The sequence below is a fragment of the Cryptomeria japonica genome, chromosome 8 (genome assembly GCF_030272615.1).
Source record: "Cryptomeria japonica chromosome 8, Sugi_1.0, whole genome shotgun sequence".
In the NCBI taxonomy this organism is placed as follows: Eukaryota; Viridiplantae; Streptophyta; class Pinopsida; order Cupressales; family Cupressaceae; genus Cryptomeria; species Cryptomeria japonica.
In genome coordinates this window covers 286,721,541-286,735,556 of record NC_081412.1, presented here as the reverse complement: position 1 = coordinate 286,735,556, position 14,016 = coordinate 286,721,541, and the positions used below count along the sequence as shown (strand labels likewise).

The 14,016-nt window shown below is 37.0% G+C and overlaps 1 protein-coding gene across 1 annotated transcript; it reads right to left on the bottom strand.

Moving 5' to 3' along the window:
• Positions 1 to 936: 936 nt before the first annotated feature.
• On the bottom strand, positions 937 to 6,056 carry LOC131035866 (26S proteasome regulatory subunit 6B homolog). Its single transcript, XM_057967615.1, has 5 exons — positions 5,178 to 6,056; positions 2,034 to 2,192; positions 1,801 to 1,953; positions 1,465 to 1,548; positions 937 to 1,319 (listed from the first exon to the last, which is right to left on the bottom strand). The coding sequence occupies exons 1-5, from the start codon at positions 5,895 to 5,897 to the stop codon at positions 1,185 to 1,187; spliced, it is 1,251 nt and encodes a 416-aa protein (XP_057823598.1). The 5' UTR covers positions 5,898 to 6,056; the 3' UTR covers positions 937 to 1,184.
• Positions 6,057 to 14,016: the final 7,960 nt, after the last annotated feature.

Sequence of the window (14,016 nt, the reverse complement as noted above, 5' to 3'; positions counted from 1 at the left end):
ACTGTCGTTAGTGAAAGAGGGAGAGAGCTCCAAGTTTGCAGACTGGAAAGCGAGTTCAAGAGTCAAGGGCTCCATTGTAAAGTGAGAGGTTAAATCCCACTGTACTCTATAACCACTCTACAAATGAATGAAAATAGCATTATTTTATAATTTTATTTTCTCTCTGTTGTGCTAGTAGTTTTCATTTGTGCCGTACAGCTGTGCATATTGTGCTTAGACTGCATGTGTAGGCTCCTCTTTGCCGGAAGCCATAGGCCTATTTGCATCAAATTGTTTGATTGTTTAGGAGATACCCCTAGCCCTAGGAGTGACTCAAGAAAGGTGGACCATGTAGGTGCGAGTGAAGGACAAGCGAAAGTGGTTTCACAGTAGAGGTGCCTAAATAGGATTATAACATACGGATTCCCAACAGTAGAAAACTTATGGTTGCAAGCAGAGGAGGAACTTGCATAGAGCAAGAGGGTTACGCAAAAGGAAAGATTGCAAAAAGGCAACTGTAGGTCATTGGAAAAGGGATGTGATTCAGATCCAGGTAGAAATCTAGAAGCAAAAGCCATAATGTAAGGTATCAGTAGAATTGCTAACTAAAGGCTGTTGGATAAATGGTGAAAGGTTGAAGAGAAGGCAATGCCAGCAACATCCAGTGTTCCCATCCTTTCCAATTCACTCAGTTACTATTGATCAGATGCAATAATCTGAGGTAGTTGAGCGAAAGGCAACTAGACGATGTATCTTCCAACAAGAGGGACATGTTGGGTAGAAGATACACGAGATGTAACCTATTCTCCACTGAGTAGAGACACCATTTTCAAGTCAACCAATTGCAGAATTTAATCACATCATTCTCAAAACATCCAATTGCTAAAATAAAATGGTTAAAGTCACAAAAAGAACATAGATCAAGATGACATTTATGCATTTCACATGATTTGAATATCTTAAGAACGAATCTTTTATGTTTCCATAATTAAACAGCTGTTGATATAAAATCATAAAGAAGCAAACTGATGTGCTGATTGTATTCTGACTAAATATGGTCTGTATGTTCCAGAAATACATTTCGCTTTTGCTGTATGAATAATCTGCTCTCAAATTGAATATATTAAAGTGTTCAACTGAATGCAGTAAATTGCAAATAGCTTTAGCTGCTTGCCGTCAAACTTGCCGAACAGAAAAAACTTTTCCTACTTGTAAAACTCAAATTCTGTGTCAGGTTTCTTCACATTAGCTCTATAGCCCTTCTCAAAATCCTTAGGAAGAATTACATAACGATTTTTCCTAACTGCATGCATACCAGCTTCTTGGCATATGGCAGCTATCTGCATTGTTAATGGTTAACAAAAAGCATAAAGTCAAAGAAGATTTAATGGGCTGCAGATAAATACCTACTAAATAACACACTCCACAGATGGCCCAATTATATGTACGATAAATAGAGTTAGTTAAAAGTTTAAAAGGGCTTACCTCTGCAGCACTAATTTTGTCAGGCCGAGACACATAGTCTTCAAGGTCAACTTCATCACTAAGATTCATTTTTGCTGTGCAAACCTTTTCACACAATATGTTAAACATTTTTAGTACAGGAGCCCTTGAATAAGTTCACTGATTCAAGTTTTCTTACATAAAGTAAGAACAGCCCCATAAAATATGAGAGAATAATGGCAGCTACAGCAAAATTTATAATAGTTGCATACAGTTAAACACATACAAAAAGATAATGTAAAGTTAGCTTCTCAATATGTAAAGTTAGCCTCTCAATAACACAATTCACATGCAACATCATTTATCATTATTTCATACCTGGAAAACAAGACGTTTCTGCCTCCTGTCAGGCAGAGGGAATTCAATTTTTCTATCAAGCCTGCCTGGACGAAGAAGTGCAGGATCTAACGTATCTGCTCGATTTGTTGCCATAATCACTTTCACATTCACTGTTTGATCAAATCCGTCCATCTGTAAAAGCATGGCTTATGACTACAAATTATGCAGCAAATATCATCATTGTAAATCCAACATTTCATCAGAACACTCACCTGATTCAAGAGCTCCATCAAAATTCTCTGAACTTCCCTATCAGCCCCAGTTTGTGCATCAAACCTTGCTGTTGCAATTGCATCTACCTCATCAATGAAAATTATAGCAGGTGCATTTTCTTTCGCTAGACGAAAGACATCACGAACCATCCTTGGTCCCTAAGAATGAAGAAAGGAGTAAATACTAGAAGCAACAAGATAAAGTTAACAATGAGGGAGCTGAAAAACAGCACCGATAATAGGTCCTCTGAAAGCAAAAAGGAATGACAATAACAAGCGATATTTTGTGAAGCCATAATTCAAGAATTGTCCATGGGAACTGTAGACAACTACTCATAATATGGACCAAACATCGTTGATTGTTTTAAGAATTGTTCCTTTCGGTTTTGGTCCTTTATAAAAGCAATTTTTTCTCTTGTTTAAGTTTCAAGGATGAAATCTGGGGCTACATTTCAAGCATCAGAGGAAGATGAAAAATATTATATACATATCTAATAGTTGATTAGCATGTAACATTTGCTATTTGAAAGACCATAAAATTTGAGCATATATTAGCAACCATTAAATCAAAAAGCTATTGAAATTCAAATAGACTATAAGGGAGCACCAAGCACTCAACAATGAGTACCATGAGTAATTGTGTTATAATCCATCTTCTTTATGGATGATGGCCGTTAAAAAATGATACAACTAGGTAATGCTGTTAAATGCTGTCAATGGAAACTAGCTTCCCTCCTCTCTTATAGATAAGCATAATTGTTGATAGAACAGATGAAGCTACAGGCAAACCCATACAAATAAGACTTGAATGACACATACACCTCTGACTCAGCTCGGTCCTAGTAAAACGTTATGGATCTTCGTCTAACAATATTGGCATGTAACATCTAGTGTATGAAAGATCATGAATTTAAGCATGCTATGCATTCATCAACTCAAGCAATTATTGAAATGGGGTATAAATGACCACTAAGCACTAACAATAACATACATCTCATACTAAGCCCATGCCTCACAACACATTTTATGGATGTCATAGTACACTAGCATAAAATATTTTAATTATGAAGGATTTTCAATTTTAACATGTGAGAAAATTTTCAAATCAAAGAGTAATTGAAATAGGCTATAGATGAGCACCAAGCACTAAACGCTGTCCACAACAGTTAATTATGTCTTTCCGTATTATAATGGACAGAGGAAAAAATGATACCAAAATAAATCATGACATGATGCTGTTAACTACTGGAAATACAGCTAAGGGTGGGATTCATACATATGAGACTCAAAACACATCTCAGACTCAGCAAGGCCAATAAGCCAGACCAGATTGGACTCTGCAGAAAAATGACACAAACATAATTTGCTAGAAAAATGAGGGCTTATAAATTGCATATTTGGCATCAAAAGAATGATCAAGTAGTTACTTACTTGGATGCCTTGAAGCCTATTTGTCGCACTTGAAACGTGCAGAACATCCTGACTTATGCGTGTTATAGAAATCAAAATAAAGCTATAATCAAGTAAAGGTTCTTCATACCAAGGATCAACTATATAATAAATAAACTGCAGGTTGTCATTCTTATATCTGAGATCAACGCAAGAGTTGGATACTACAAAATAGAAGTTTTAATCTAAGTTTACTTCTGAAACAGCCTTCAGTTCACATGAGACAAGAGGTTCTAGTGATACCACTTAAATCAGTAATTTTTCTGCAAATAACTTGATTTGGGATAGAAAAGGAGAAATTTTAACAACTGTAAGAATATAATAAAAATCAAAATAAAGTTATGGCCAAGTAAAAAATTCTTCATACCAAGGACCACCTCTATAACAAACAAACTACACATGTTTTCTTTCTTATATCTGAGATCAACACAAAAGTTGCTTACAACAAAATACAAATTTGAATCGAAATTACTCTGAAAACAGCCTTTAAGCTCGTATGAGACAGAATTTTCTAGGGATGCCACTAAGATCAGTAGTCTTTCTGTGAATACCTTGATTGGGATGGCAAAGGAGAAAATTTAACAACAGACAGAATGACAATGATAATTCTTGAATCGTCCATAGTTGTTTCTTCGGATCTTCCAGAATCCAAACAATTAAATCTTTAAGTGCTTACTCAGGATTTAAGATTGGTTTTACATTTAACCTGAGGCAAAAAAGTCAACATGTAGTAAAGTGAAAATTGAGAAAGGAATAAAAATCGGTTCACATAGTGAAACAAAAGCATGGCCATTAGAAAAGAATAAGATGGTCACAGACTTGGTAAATATAGTCCATTGGTGAATATTTGCCATTAAAATTATCCATCAAAAAATTTGTAATGACTCCTTTTTAGTGAGTTTAACCAAAACAAATATTAATTGATTCCAGTTGAGTTTCGACCTGTTTTGAATAGATTATTTTATGCCAAATATGAATGGGGTCGCAAACTTGCTTGAGATAGCCCATTGGTGAATATCTGCCACTAAGTTTATGTACCCTAAAATTAGAGTAGCATTCTCACAAACAACTTCTTTGTAGTGAATTTAAACAACAGTTTGGTTAATTTCAATTGAATTTTGAACACTAAATCCGCCCTCTTTTGGATGGATTATTTTAAGCCAAATATAAATTGGGTCAAAGACTACATAAATATAACCCACTCATTAATAGTTGCAACTAAAACTATCCAACAAAAATTACAGATACAGTATCATAGACGGCTGCCTTGTAGTGAAATTAAACAATGTTTTGTCTCGATTAACCCCTGTAATCTCCCCTGTTTTGAATAGATCATTTTAACTGAATATGGTTTGGGTTAAAGAGTTGGTAAAAATAACCCATTGGTGAACATCTGCTGCTAAAGTTTGTCCCCTAGAGGCAGGCAAAGGGGCATATATTAACTTTCCGAGGTGCTTCCGAAACCCGGACTTCATTTTTAATTGAAAACACAAAAATTCATCCTATTGCACTATTTAGGGTTTGGTAATGTCAAATTCAATTCCGAAGTGTTTTAAAATGGGGTAAGATTGGCACACAACTAGCCACTAAATTCTCTCTGATAGATAGATAGGACATGTCTCTCGAAGGCCATCTAATTTCTTAAAAGCATTTATGTGTTTTTCAATTTGTATTTCTGAAATGAAGCAAACATACCTCTCCAAGGTACTTCTGCACGAACTCCGAGCCAACAACGCGAATGAAGGCAGCGGTGGTGTGGTGAGCAACGGCCTTGGCCAACATGGTCTTGCCAGTGCCTGGGGGTCCGTAGAGCAGCACGCCGCGGGGAGGATCAATGCCGATCTGTTTATAAAGATCATGGTGTGTTAGCGGCAACTCCACCGCCTCGCGGATCTCCTGCTTCTGAATGTCGCATCCACCGATATCAGAATAAGTCACATCGGGCTTCTCGGACTGCGAGAGAAGCGAAATGGAGGAGTCAGCCTCGGGCGGCAGTACGTCAACGAGAGCATTGGAGTGCCTGTGCAGAGCGACAGAGGCGGAGGCCTTAAGAACCTCCCTGTTAATAGTGCTCAGGATTCGAACATAATAGTTGGAGCCCGTTGTGGAGCCCACTATGCCGTTATTCTGGTCTACCATCTCCATAAACTGCCCAATCACCAGAGGCACAGACTGTATCCGCTTCACTTCCTCCTGCGCTCTCAGAAGCTCCCTCTTGAGATTCTTCTGTTCTTCCTTCACATACTCCTCCTGTATGTCGATAAACTCCAACTGTCTCTCCAGGGATTTCATCTTGCTGTACACGTCCTCCTCCTCCATGGTCTCTGAAGGTTTCGAACCCTGCACCCACCGCCGAGGGCTCGATGGTCCCTCCGCCACCGATTTGGGCTCCAGTACCATGGCTGATGCAGCCATTTTTTTTTCCCTTTCCTCTCTGCTTCCTTTCTCTTTTCTATTTTCCTTTCTCTCCCCTCCAGTTGAAAATCTAACAAGGCAAATGGAACTTAGCGCGTACTCCTTTTAAAGCGGTTGTATGGAAATTAATCTACAGAAGGGCGTTGTGTTGTTTAGGTAGTCCCAGATATTATTAAACAATAATGAGACTTAAAAAGGAATTATGGAGACGTGTCCTCAACGTTAGGGCACGATTCTAATTTTTTTTACTAGTTTTTAATGTAAAATCTGAAGTTCAATGTGAAGAAAAATTATTAAAGTAATATTAATAATAATATAGAGATCTGTCTTTTTGGACGGTCTATGGGTGTTCTCATTCAATCTATAATAGTAGAGAGTACTGAATTATAGAATATAAAAATCTAAACATGAATGAATGTAAATTAATTAGAAAATAAATTATATGTTCTATTAAAATATGTTTTTAAATCTTTTACGTTAATGTTCAAAAAGTATCAAATTCGATTAATTAGACTTTAAAATATAGTCAACAAGCATTGTGATTAGGAAAATAAGAGTGCAATTTGAAATGTGGAAGTTTTAAAGATTGGACATTAGATTTTGGAGTATACACTAGAACAAGAGTATCTATGAATATATGTCAATCCAAAGAGGTGCAAGAGTTATATAATAGAAGCGGTCACAAACTTGTTATCTTCATTAAATTATGAAAGAGATAAAAAGGATGAAGGAACAAGAAATCTCATTGAACTTTAATGGTAAAATAAGGCAAGGGTTCCAGTGAGGGTACTTCTCTAGTGTTGTACAATTGTTGCATAAATGTTGGAGCTTTTTGTGATCAAATAGTCAATATGCTCACTTTTAAACTAAATTGCAAAACATCGGCACTTCACAACGCTAAAATACTAAGGTCTATTGTGTCATAGACTGTCTTTGACCTTATGGATGTTAAAACTCTTTTATTCTATTCTATAATTAGCAAAGTGTGGTGAAATAACGTGAGCAAGATGTCCTATTAAACGTTTTTCACACAAATGTTTTTTCAAAGTGTTGTTACATAGCTATAAAATGCTTTTAACTCACGATGCAAACCTTCATTCCCCCCAGCCAGAATAAATCTGGTTCCTAAATAGTGTTAATTCCTTTTCTCTAAAAATTTTATATTTTTTATTTTTATGTTTCATGGAACTACCTATAAAAAATCTGTCAAAATAACCAAGATCTAGAACCCAATGGATAGATTGATAAAAACAAACTGTATTCTCATCAAGATGCAAAAATGATCAACTCGATAAACTATACAATGAAGATGAGCCTATTATAAAGGCAAGGCCATATGGATAAGTGAGTACAAGATCATGACATTTGGCCCAATCAAATAGAAGGATGGGTGAACGTGGGTGAGGGTAGGTAGGTGAGGGTAGGTAGGCGAAATAATAAAATATTCCACAAGAGGTGGATCACCCACTGAAGGTGGAATGTAACAATAAGATAAGACCACAAAAGGTAGAATTTCTCCTACAAGCAACTTTCCTATATGCACACTTCCCTAAGTGTCTCATATGTCAACTTAAGTAAAGTGTAATTATGAGACATAATTTACACCAACACTACCCATAGCTTAAAGCATAGAACAATAGCCCTCTGCATAAACTATTGTTTAAGGACATGATTTTGAGCATGCAAAAGAGACAAAGAAAAGTAGAAACCAATTTCCAAATATTTCTTCTTTATCCTTGCAAACTTTGTATGGTCTTGGTTATGATTATGATTTCTAAATTAAGACTCTTTGACAAATTTTGTCTTCAAACAACAATTCCCTCTATTATAAAATATTAAAGAGAGTAAGAAGTTCCCAAACCAAGTATTTATATGTCAAAAACTAATAGACAAAGTAAGACATTTAAATTCACCATATTTTTTTGTGAATTACCTACTAGGCAATGGCCTAGCAATCAATTATAATTTTTTAAGGCAACATGATCTCAATGAGTACAACTTGTTGCAATCTATTTACAACAATTGATATGTGTATTTTCAATGGAAGGAACGTCCAGATAATGATCGAAAAATATATGGCTTGCATATTGCTTCTAGACTTTTAGTTTAATGCCCAAATAGGTAGGATCATTGGATTTGTAACATTAACAAGACTAAGGTGGTTCTTCGTGTGGGTTTAGGTGTGTTAAGGATTTTTCTTGCTACCTCCAACCCTAAGGAAATCATAAAGCCCTGGGCTAGGGGTTGAACCCACAACATTCAATTTGCACTATCAACAAGCTGAAGAGAAGAAAACACAACACAACAAGGCTACACCAAGCCTTCTTCACTTCAAGCTCTACCTAATTCAGGAGGGTATTCCTTTTGAATCTACATACTCAACATACTTAATGCAGTTATTGTAACATGCAGTCTTACGGGTGGTAGATACTTCTCAGTCATGTAGGGACCATATAATCCAATTTGTATTCACTCCTAATTCCCCATGGCTTTGAAATTCACTAAGAAAATAAAAGCATGTGTTTCTCAAAGGGTACAAGAGTATACTGAGCACGCATACTAAAGTTATCCTTTAAACATTTCATGTCAAAAGAAAGAAAGAGAAAAAGAAATAATTCTCAAGAGATTCCTCTAAAATTAACTCCAAAGCAATATCTGCAAACCAGTGCATATCCAAGGGAATAGAGTCACACCCACAAATTCAGAGAACAAACCCACATTGCAAGACAGTTCTAATTAGGGAGTTTTCAGAATATTAATGTCTGACATTAATATAACTCCGTCTACTTATTGCATCAACTATTCTTATTAATCCACTATGCAAAACCAGAATTCATTGCAATGTGCAAATAGAATTTAATTCCTTCCTTGAAGGAAACCCATAAACATAATCGCACATTGATAAAAAAAAATACCAAGACGAACCAAAATGTCCTTAATATAGTAATTCATATGAACTTTGAAAATACAAAGGGAGACAATCTCCACAACATTTAGACATTATGTCCATTACTAATTGAAGCTTACAAAATAGGAAGAGAACTCTCCTTCTCTATGAGACTACTTGAAATCCTAGACTAGCATAGTTCTGCCTCTACCTGCCCAGAATACAAAATTCTAGAATCCTTTTCACAACCTTAGTATTTATTTTATAATTACAAGGAATGAAACAAGCTTCAAGTTGTTTACACTTGGTTTTTTCTTCGCATGACATGTTTCAAACCACATGCAGAGAAAGAAAACCTATCGCCTATTCAGAACAAGACAAAATGGGCCACACATACAAGAAGACATCTGGGTGGAGAAAAATATTTCTTTGAAATCTAACTACTTTGAGTCGTGCCACCATTGCATTGCTGCTAACTTTGAGGATGGAAGACTTTCATAATACTAGCTAGCAGAAGCACCCATCAAACTATAAGAGGAGCTCCACAATCTAAAAAAGACAACATCCTCTAAACTAAAAGAAGAACTCACAGAGCTAGAAAAGAAGCTAATAAAGTGGAAAGAAGAGCTCAAAAGAAAATGTGGGGATCAAAAGAAAAAATCACCAACTTTTCCTTGTCTTCCCTACTCTCCTTCACGTTCCCTCTTCCTCCTAGTCATTTGATGGTGAAGTGATGAAGATAGGTAGCTCATGAAAGGCATTTTGCACTTGAGACCGCCTTTCAATGCCCTTTCAGCTACCTTCTAAGCTTTCAATGTCCCTTTAGCTACAAAGCAACTTACTGTAGTATTCTCCACCCTGTATCACAAAATCTGCATCTCGTGAATTCATAGTTCTCCTTTGCGTGTGAATGCTCCATTTCTGAAACTTTCTTCAAACGGGTGCAAATATGAGCACCAATAATGGTGCTTAATCAATATATGAGTTGTCATCCTTGATATGAAACTCACAACCTCTTAAAATAGCCTAGTTCTATGCATGCAAGCAATCTTTTCAGCTTTTTGTCTTGTCAAAGGATTAAAGCTCACCCTTATCAATCACATAATTGCTAATTCGACTCTCTTCAATGACACTCCAGTAACTATATTCATGCACCTTTCATGCCACCATTTTCAATCCCTTGGGCTTTTCACACATGAAATTTTATAAGCATCTTGTCTAGAGATAATCTTGTGCAAGTGATTCATCAGAACTGGTTTTAAAATCTCACCTTTTACGCTACCAACACCTTTTGCATGTTTTTCCTTACATGCCTTATCTATCAATCTCCATCTTCTTGGTGCATAAAGGTTGGACACCAAACAAATCTTCTTCAATCAAGCAATACACACACCTAGCACTCCTTATCAGGTACTAACACAAGGACTTGCCTAGGGCCACTCTCTAGAGTCCACCCAACTCAGACAATCCTTCAAACCACTTGTGAGACACAACTTCTCACATCAAGTACTTGATTCCCTCAAAGACACACAATGGCACCAACCCCTTGCAAGTCAGGACCTTATCAGCATGACACAACATTAAGTGTTTTAGGTGTGTTCTGGCCTCCTTTCATGGTTTCCATACCAATTTATCTCCTAGACTGCACTCAAGGGTTTTCAAACTCAATTCTTGTTGCTACAAGGCTAGTAGGAGACCTAGTAGCAATTAGCCCTCCGATTTGAGTTTTTGGACGATAAATATAAAACCACACAAATAAGTACCCAATTAAATTTCAGATTTGAATACCCTTTTCCCCTTTACAGACAATATTGCAAAATTGGATGTGGGTTTTGCCTTTGACCCGGTCAACCCTATACTGTCCAAAATAAGCCTATTTAAGGGAATTACTCAAGGGTTTAAGGAACATGCAACAAATAAATTTGCCCTGACTTATAACTTGTTGTTTAGGGTTTTTCCACACTCAAAGACTCCTTCAATACACTTGGAACACACCTTTGCACTTCAGTACTCCCTGCAACAACACATTTACCCCTCAATTTGGCTTGTCACATGAGGATGCCAAGCCTAGGGTTTGATCATTCTCCCAAACACCATGGTGAACCGGCCAGATTCTTATAGAATTATATAATACATCCTCATGTCTAATATTCCCCAAAATATTAGGCCATGAAGGTGAGGGAATGTCAGACTAACACCATTGTTTGTCAAAACCCTAGGAAATTAAGGGTTTCAAAGTTGGTGTTGAACAAATAGTTTAATATGCACTCCAATCCACTCAAAATGAAAAATAATCAGTCTAGATGACAATTAGAATCAAAACATAAACCAGAACAATGATTTAGAAAGATGTTTCAATCTGCTAGATGCATCAAAACACCTGAAAAAATTCAGAAACACTGCAAATTCTCTGAAACAGTCCACCTTCAATATTCAATTCACCATATTCAACCTTCTTACATGTTTTTCAGGCCTTATATCAACATGTCAGGTCCATATCCAACCGCCACTAACTAAAATTCAAATCATTTAGCCGTTGGGAACCAAAATGAACAAATGTTGTCAAAGTTGCAAAGCAACATTTGACAACTTTACATGATTATTGAAACCTATCACCTTAGGGACCCCACCAATGGTCCAAACATGTTCAAACAACATTACAAGCATGAATGACCCTCTTCCAAACAATTTGGAAAGTCATTGACCAATTAAATCTTGATAGATCCTGATAGGAAATCTGACAACATTTGGCATCAAAAGGCCAAATACACAACATTACATCATTGATTGGTCTTGATAAGACCTTATGACAATCCTAACAACCTAGGACAATGAAAAAACAAACACAAAAACATCAAAATGAAGGTTCTCCTACACCATACTCCCCGGGTGAGAAAAACTCAGGTCCCTTTAGGAAGTAGATCTTCAATGATTGATCCATGCTTCACAATATCTTCTTTTATCATCCATATGGAGTCTTCATCAGGAAAACCCTTCCAATTGACCATGTACTCCTTGTATACCTTGTTTCTGGTCTTCTTGAGCACTTTGGTGTCCAAAATGCTATCAAGCGGCAATGGCTCATTAGGAGTTAGACCTGTTACCCAATCTTCATGATCTTTTGCATCAAAACCTACATCCAAAGAAGGTTTATAGGGAAACAAAGCACAAACATTAAATATGGGTGAGATGGCTAATCCTTTAGGCAAATCAATCTCATAAGCATTGGCACCAAACTTATGCATGATCCTGCATGGTCCAATCTTTTACATGAGTAACTTAGTCGGTTGCCCCTTAGGTAACCTCTCCTTCTTGAGATAAGCCATGACCAAATCTCCAACCTGATAGTGAACCTCCCTCTTTCTCTCATCTACCTTAGCTTTGTACTTCTCCACATTCTTTTGCAATATCTCTTTGACCCTGTCATGTATGTCTTTCATGGTGACTGCAAAGTCTTCACCCTATGCACTCCTCTTCTCCATCCCAACCAAATCTCTTAACTCTAAGATGCCCCTAGGATGCACTCCATACACAATCTCAAATGGACTATTCCATGTACTTCTGTTCACAAAATCATTGTATGCATATTCTGCCTAATTGATCACCATATCCCGGCTTTGACCATGTTGTTTAGTCAAACACCTCATCAAATTACCCAGTGACCTGTTCACCACCTCAGTTTGGCCATCTGTTTGAGGGTGATAGGTCAATGAAAAACACAACTATGTACCCAACTTCTTCCAAAGGGTACTCCAAAAGTGTCCAACAAATTTGGAATCCCTGTTAGTCACAGTATTAAGTGGCAAACCATGAATTCTAACCACTTCCTACTAGTAAGAATAGTTGTTATAGTAGACTATTTGAATGAAATAGAATACTTTACAAAGATAATTGAAAAGTTCTTATCACGAATAAGAATAAGAGAAGGAGATGAATGGAAGAAAATATTTAAGAATAATGAAGGATTGTTTGAGTAGGAATTGAATGAAATATTCAAATGTTTTCGATAAATTTGTAGTTGCCCTTGGAAGATATATTGGTTTGTATTATAGTAATTAAGAGAGAAGAAGTTGATAAATCAATACGATGAAAGAAAAGCATTCAATTACCAGTCCACCTAATGTTGTGTTGGATTGCATGTGTTCGTTCAAATATCCCAAGTGTTGAAACATGTTGAACAATAAACAATTTATAAGATTTGTTGCCCCTAGTTCCAAGTGCTACAACACAAATTGCTCTCACGCATAGTGTTGGAATCTTAAATACTTTAGGCCTCATCTTGAATACGGTTTAGTCTGTCATTCTCAACATTCAAACCATGTTTTGGGTTGTACATGAGAAGCCGGCCTAATTTACCCCTTATAAATACTCAATCTCACCTATTCATTCTCCACACGCTTTTCTCCAAGTCTTCTATCCTACTAAAAGATATACTCATCACAATTTTTTATTGTTCTTAAACTTTTGATGTCCAAGTAAGCATGTATAAAATGCTAGCAACTCTATTTTTCTTTCTTCTTCTCGATGGATTCAAGTTAAGTGAGGGAGTATGTTCGGTGTTGAATGAGTTCCCTTAGCAGAGTTGAACCTGGAGTGATGCAAAGAAAGAAATGGTGAGAGCCAATGTGGAGATGTATAATGGTGTTCCCAAGCCGATGTGGGCTCCAGTACCATGGTTGATGCATCCATTTTTTTTCCTTTCCTCTTTGCTTCCTCTCTCTTTTCTATTTTCCTTTCACTCCCCTCCAGTTGAAAATCTAACAAAGTGAATGAAGCCTAGCGTGTATTCTTTTTAATAGGTTGGATGGGAATTAATCTACAGAGAGGTGGTGTGTTGTTTAGGTAGTCACAAAGATTATTAAACAATAATGAGACTTAAAAGGAATTGTGGAGATGAGTGGTCCAAAGAGGTCACCAATGCTAAAAAAAGTTCAAAAAATATGGCGTGCGGGTGCGGGATTCACAGGGGTCAAGCTAGGGCATCCGTGCCCTAGCTCATCTCTGAGCCTTTCAACCTGTGCATGGGGGGGTGGGTGTGATTGGTGTTGCAGGGGGGGGTGTTGAATCGACGGTGTCGTGTGCCAGAAGAAGTGGCTCGGGGGTGTCGGGGGTTATTACTCCTTGGTTCGGCCTTTTTTTTTCGTTTCACTTTTCTGTTACATTTGGTGGTGTCAGCGTGGTAGGGAGGGTTGGCGATTGGGTGGTGAGTGCGGTGGGTATTTTCGGGGAGAG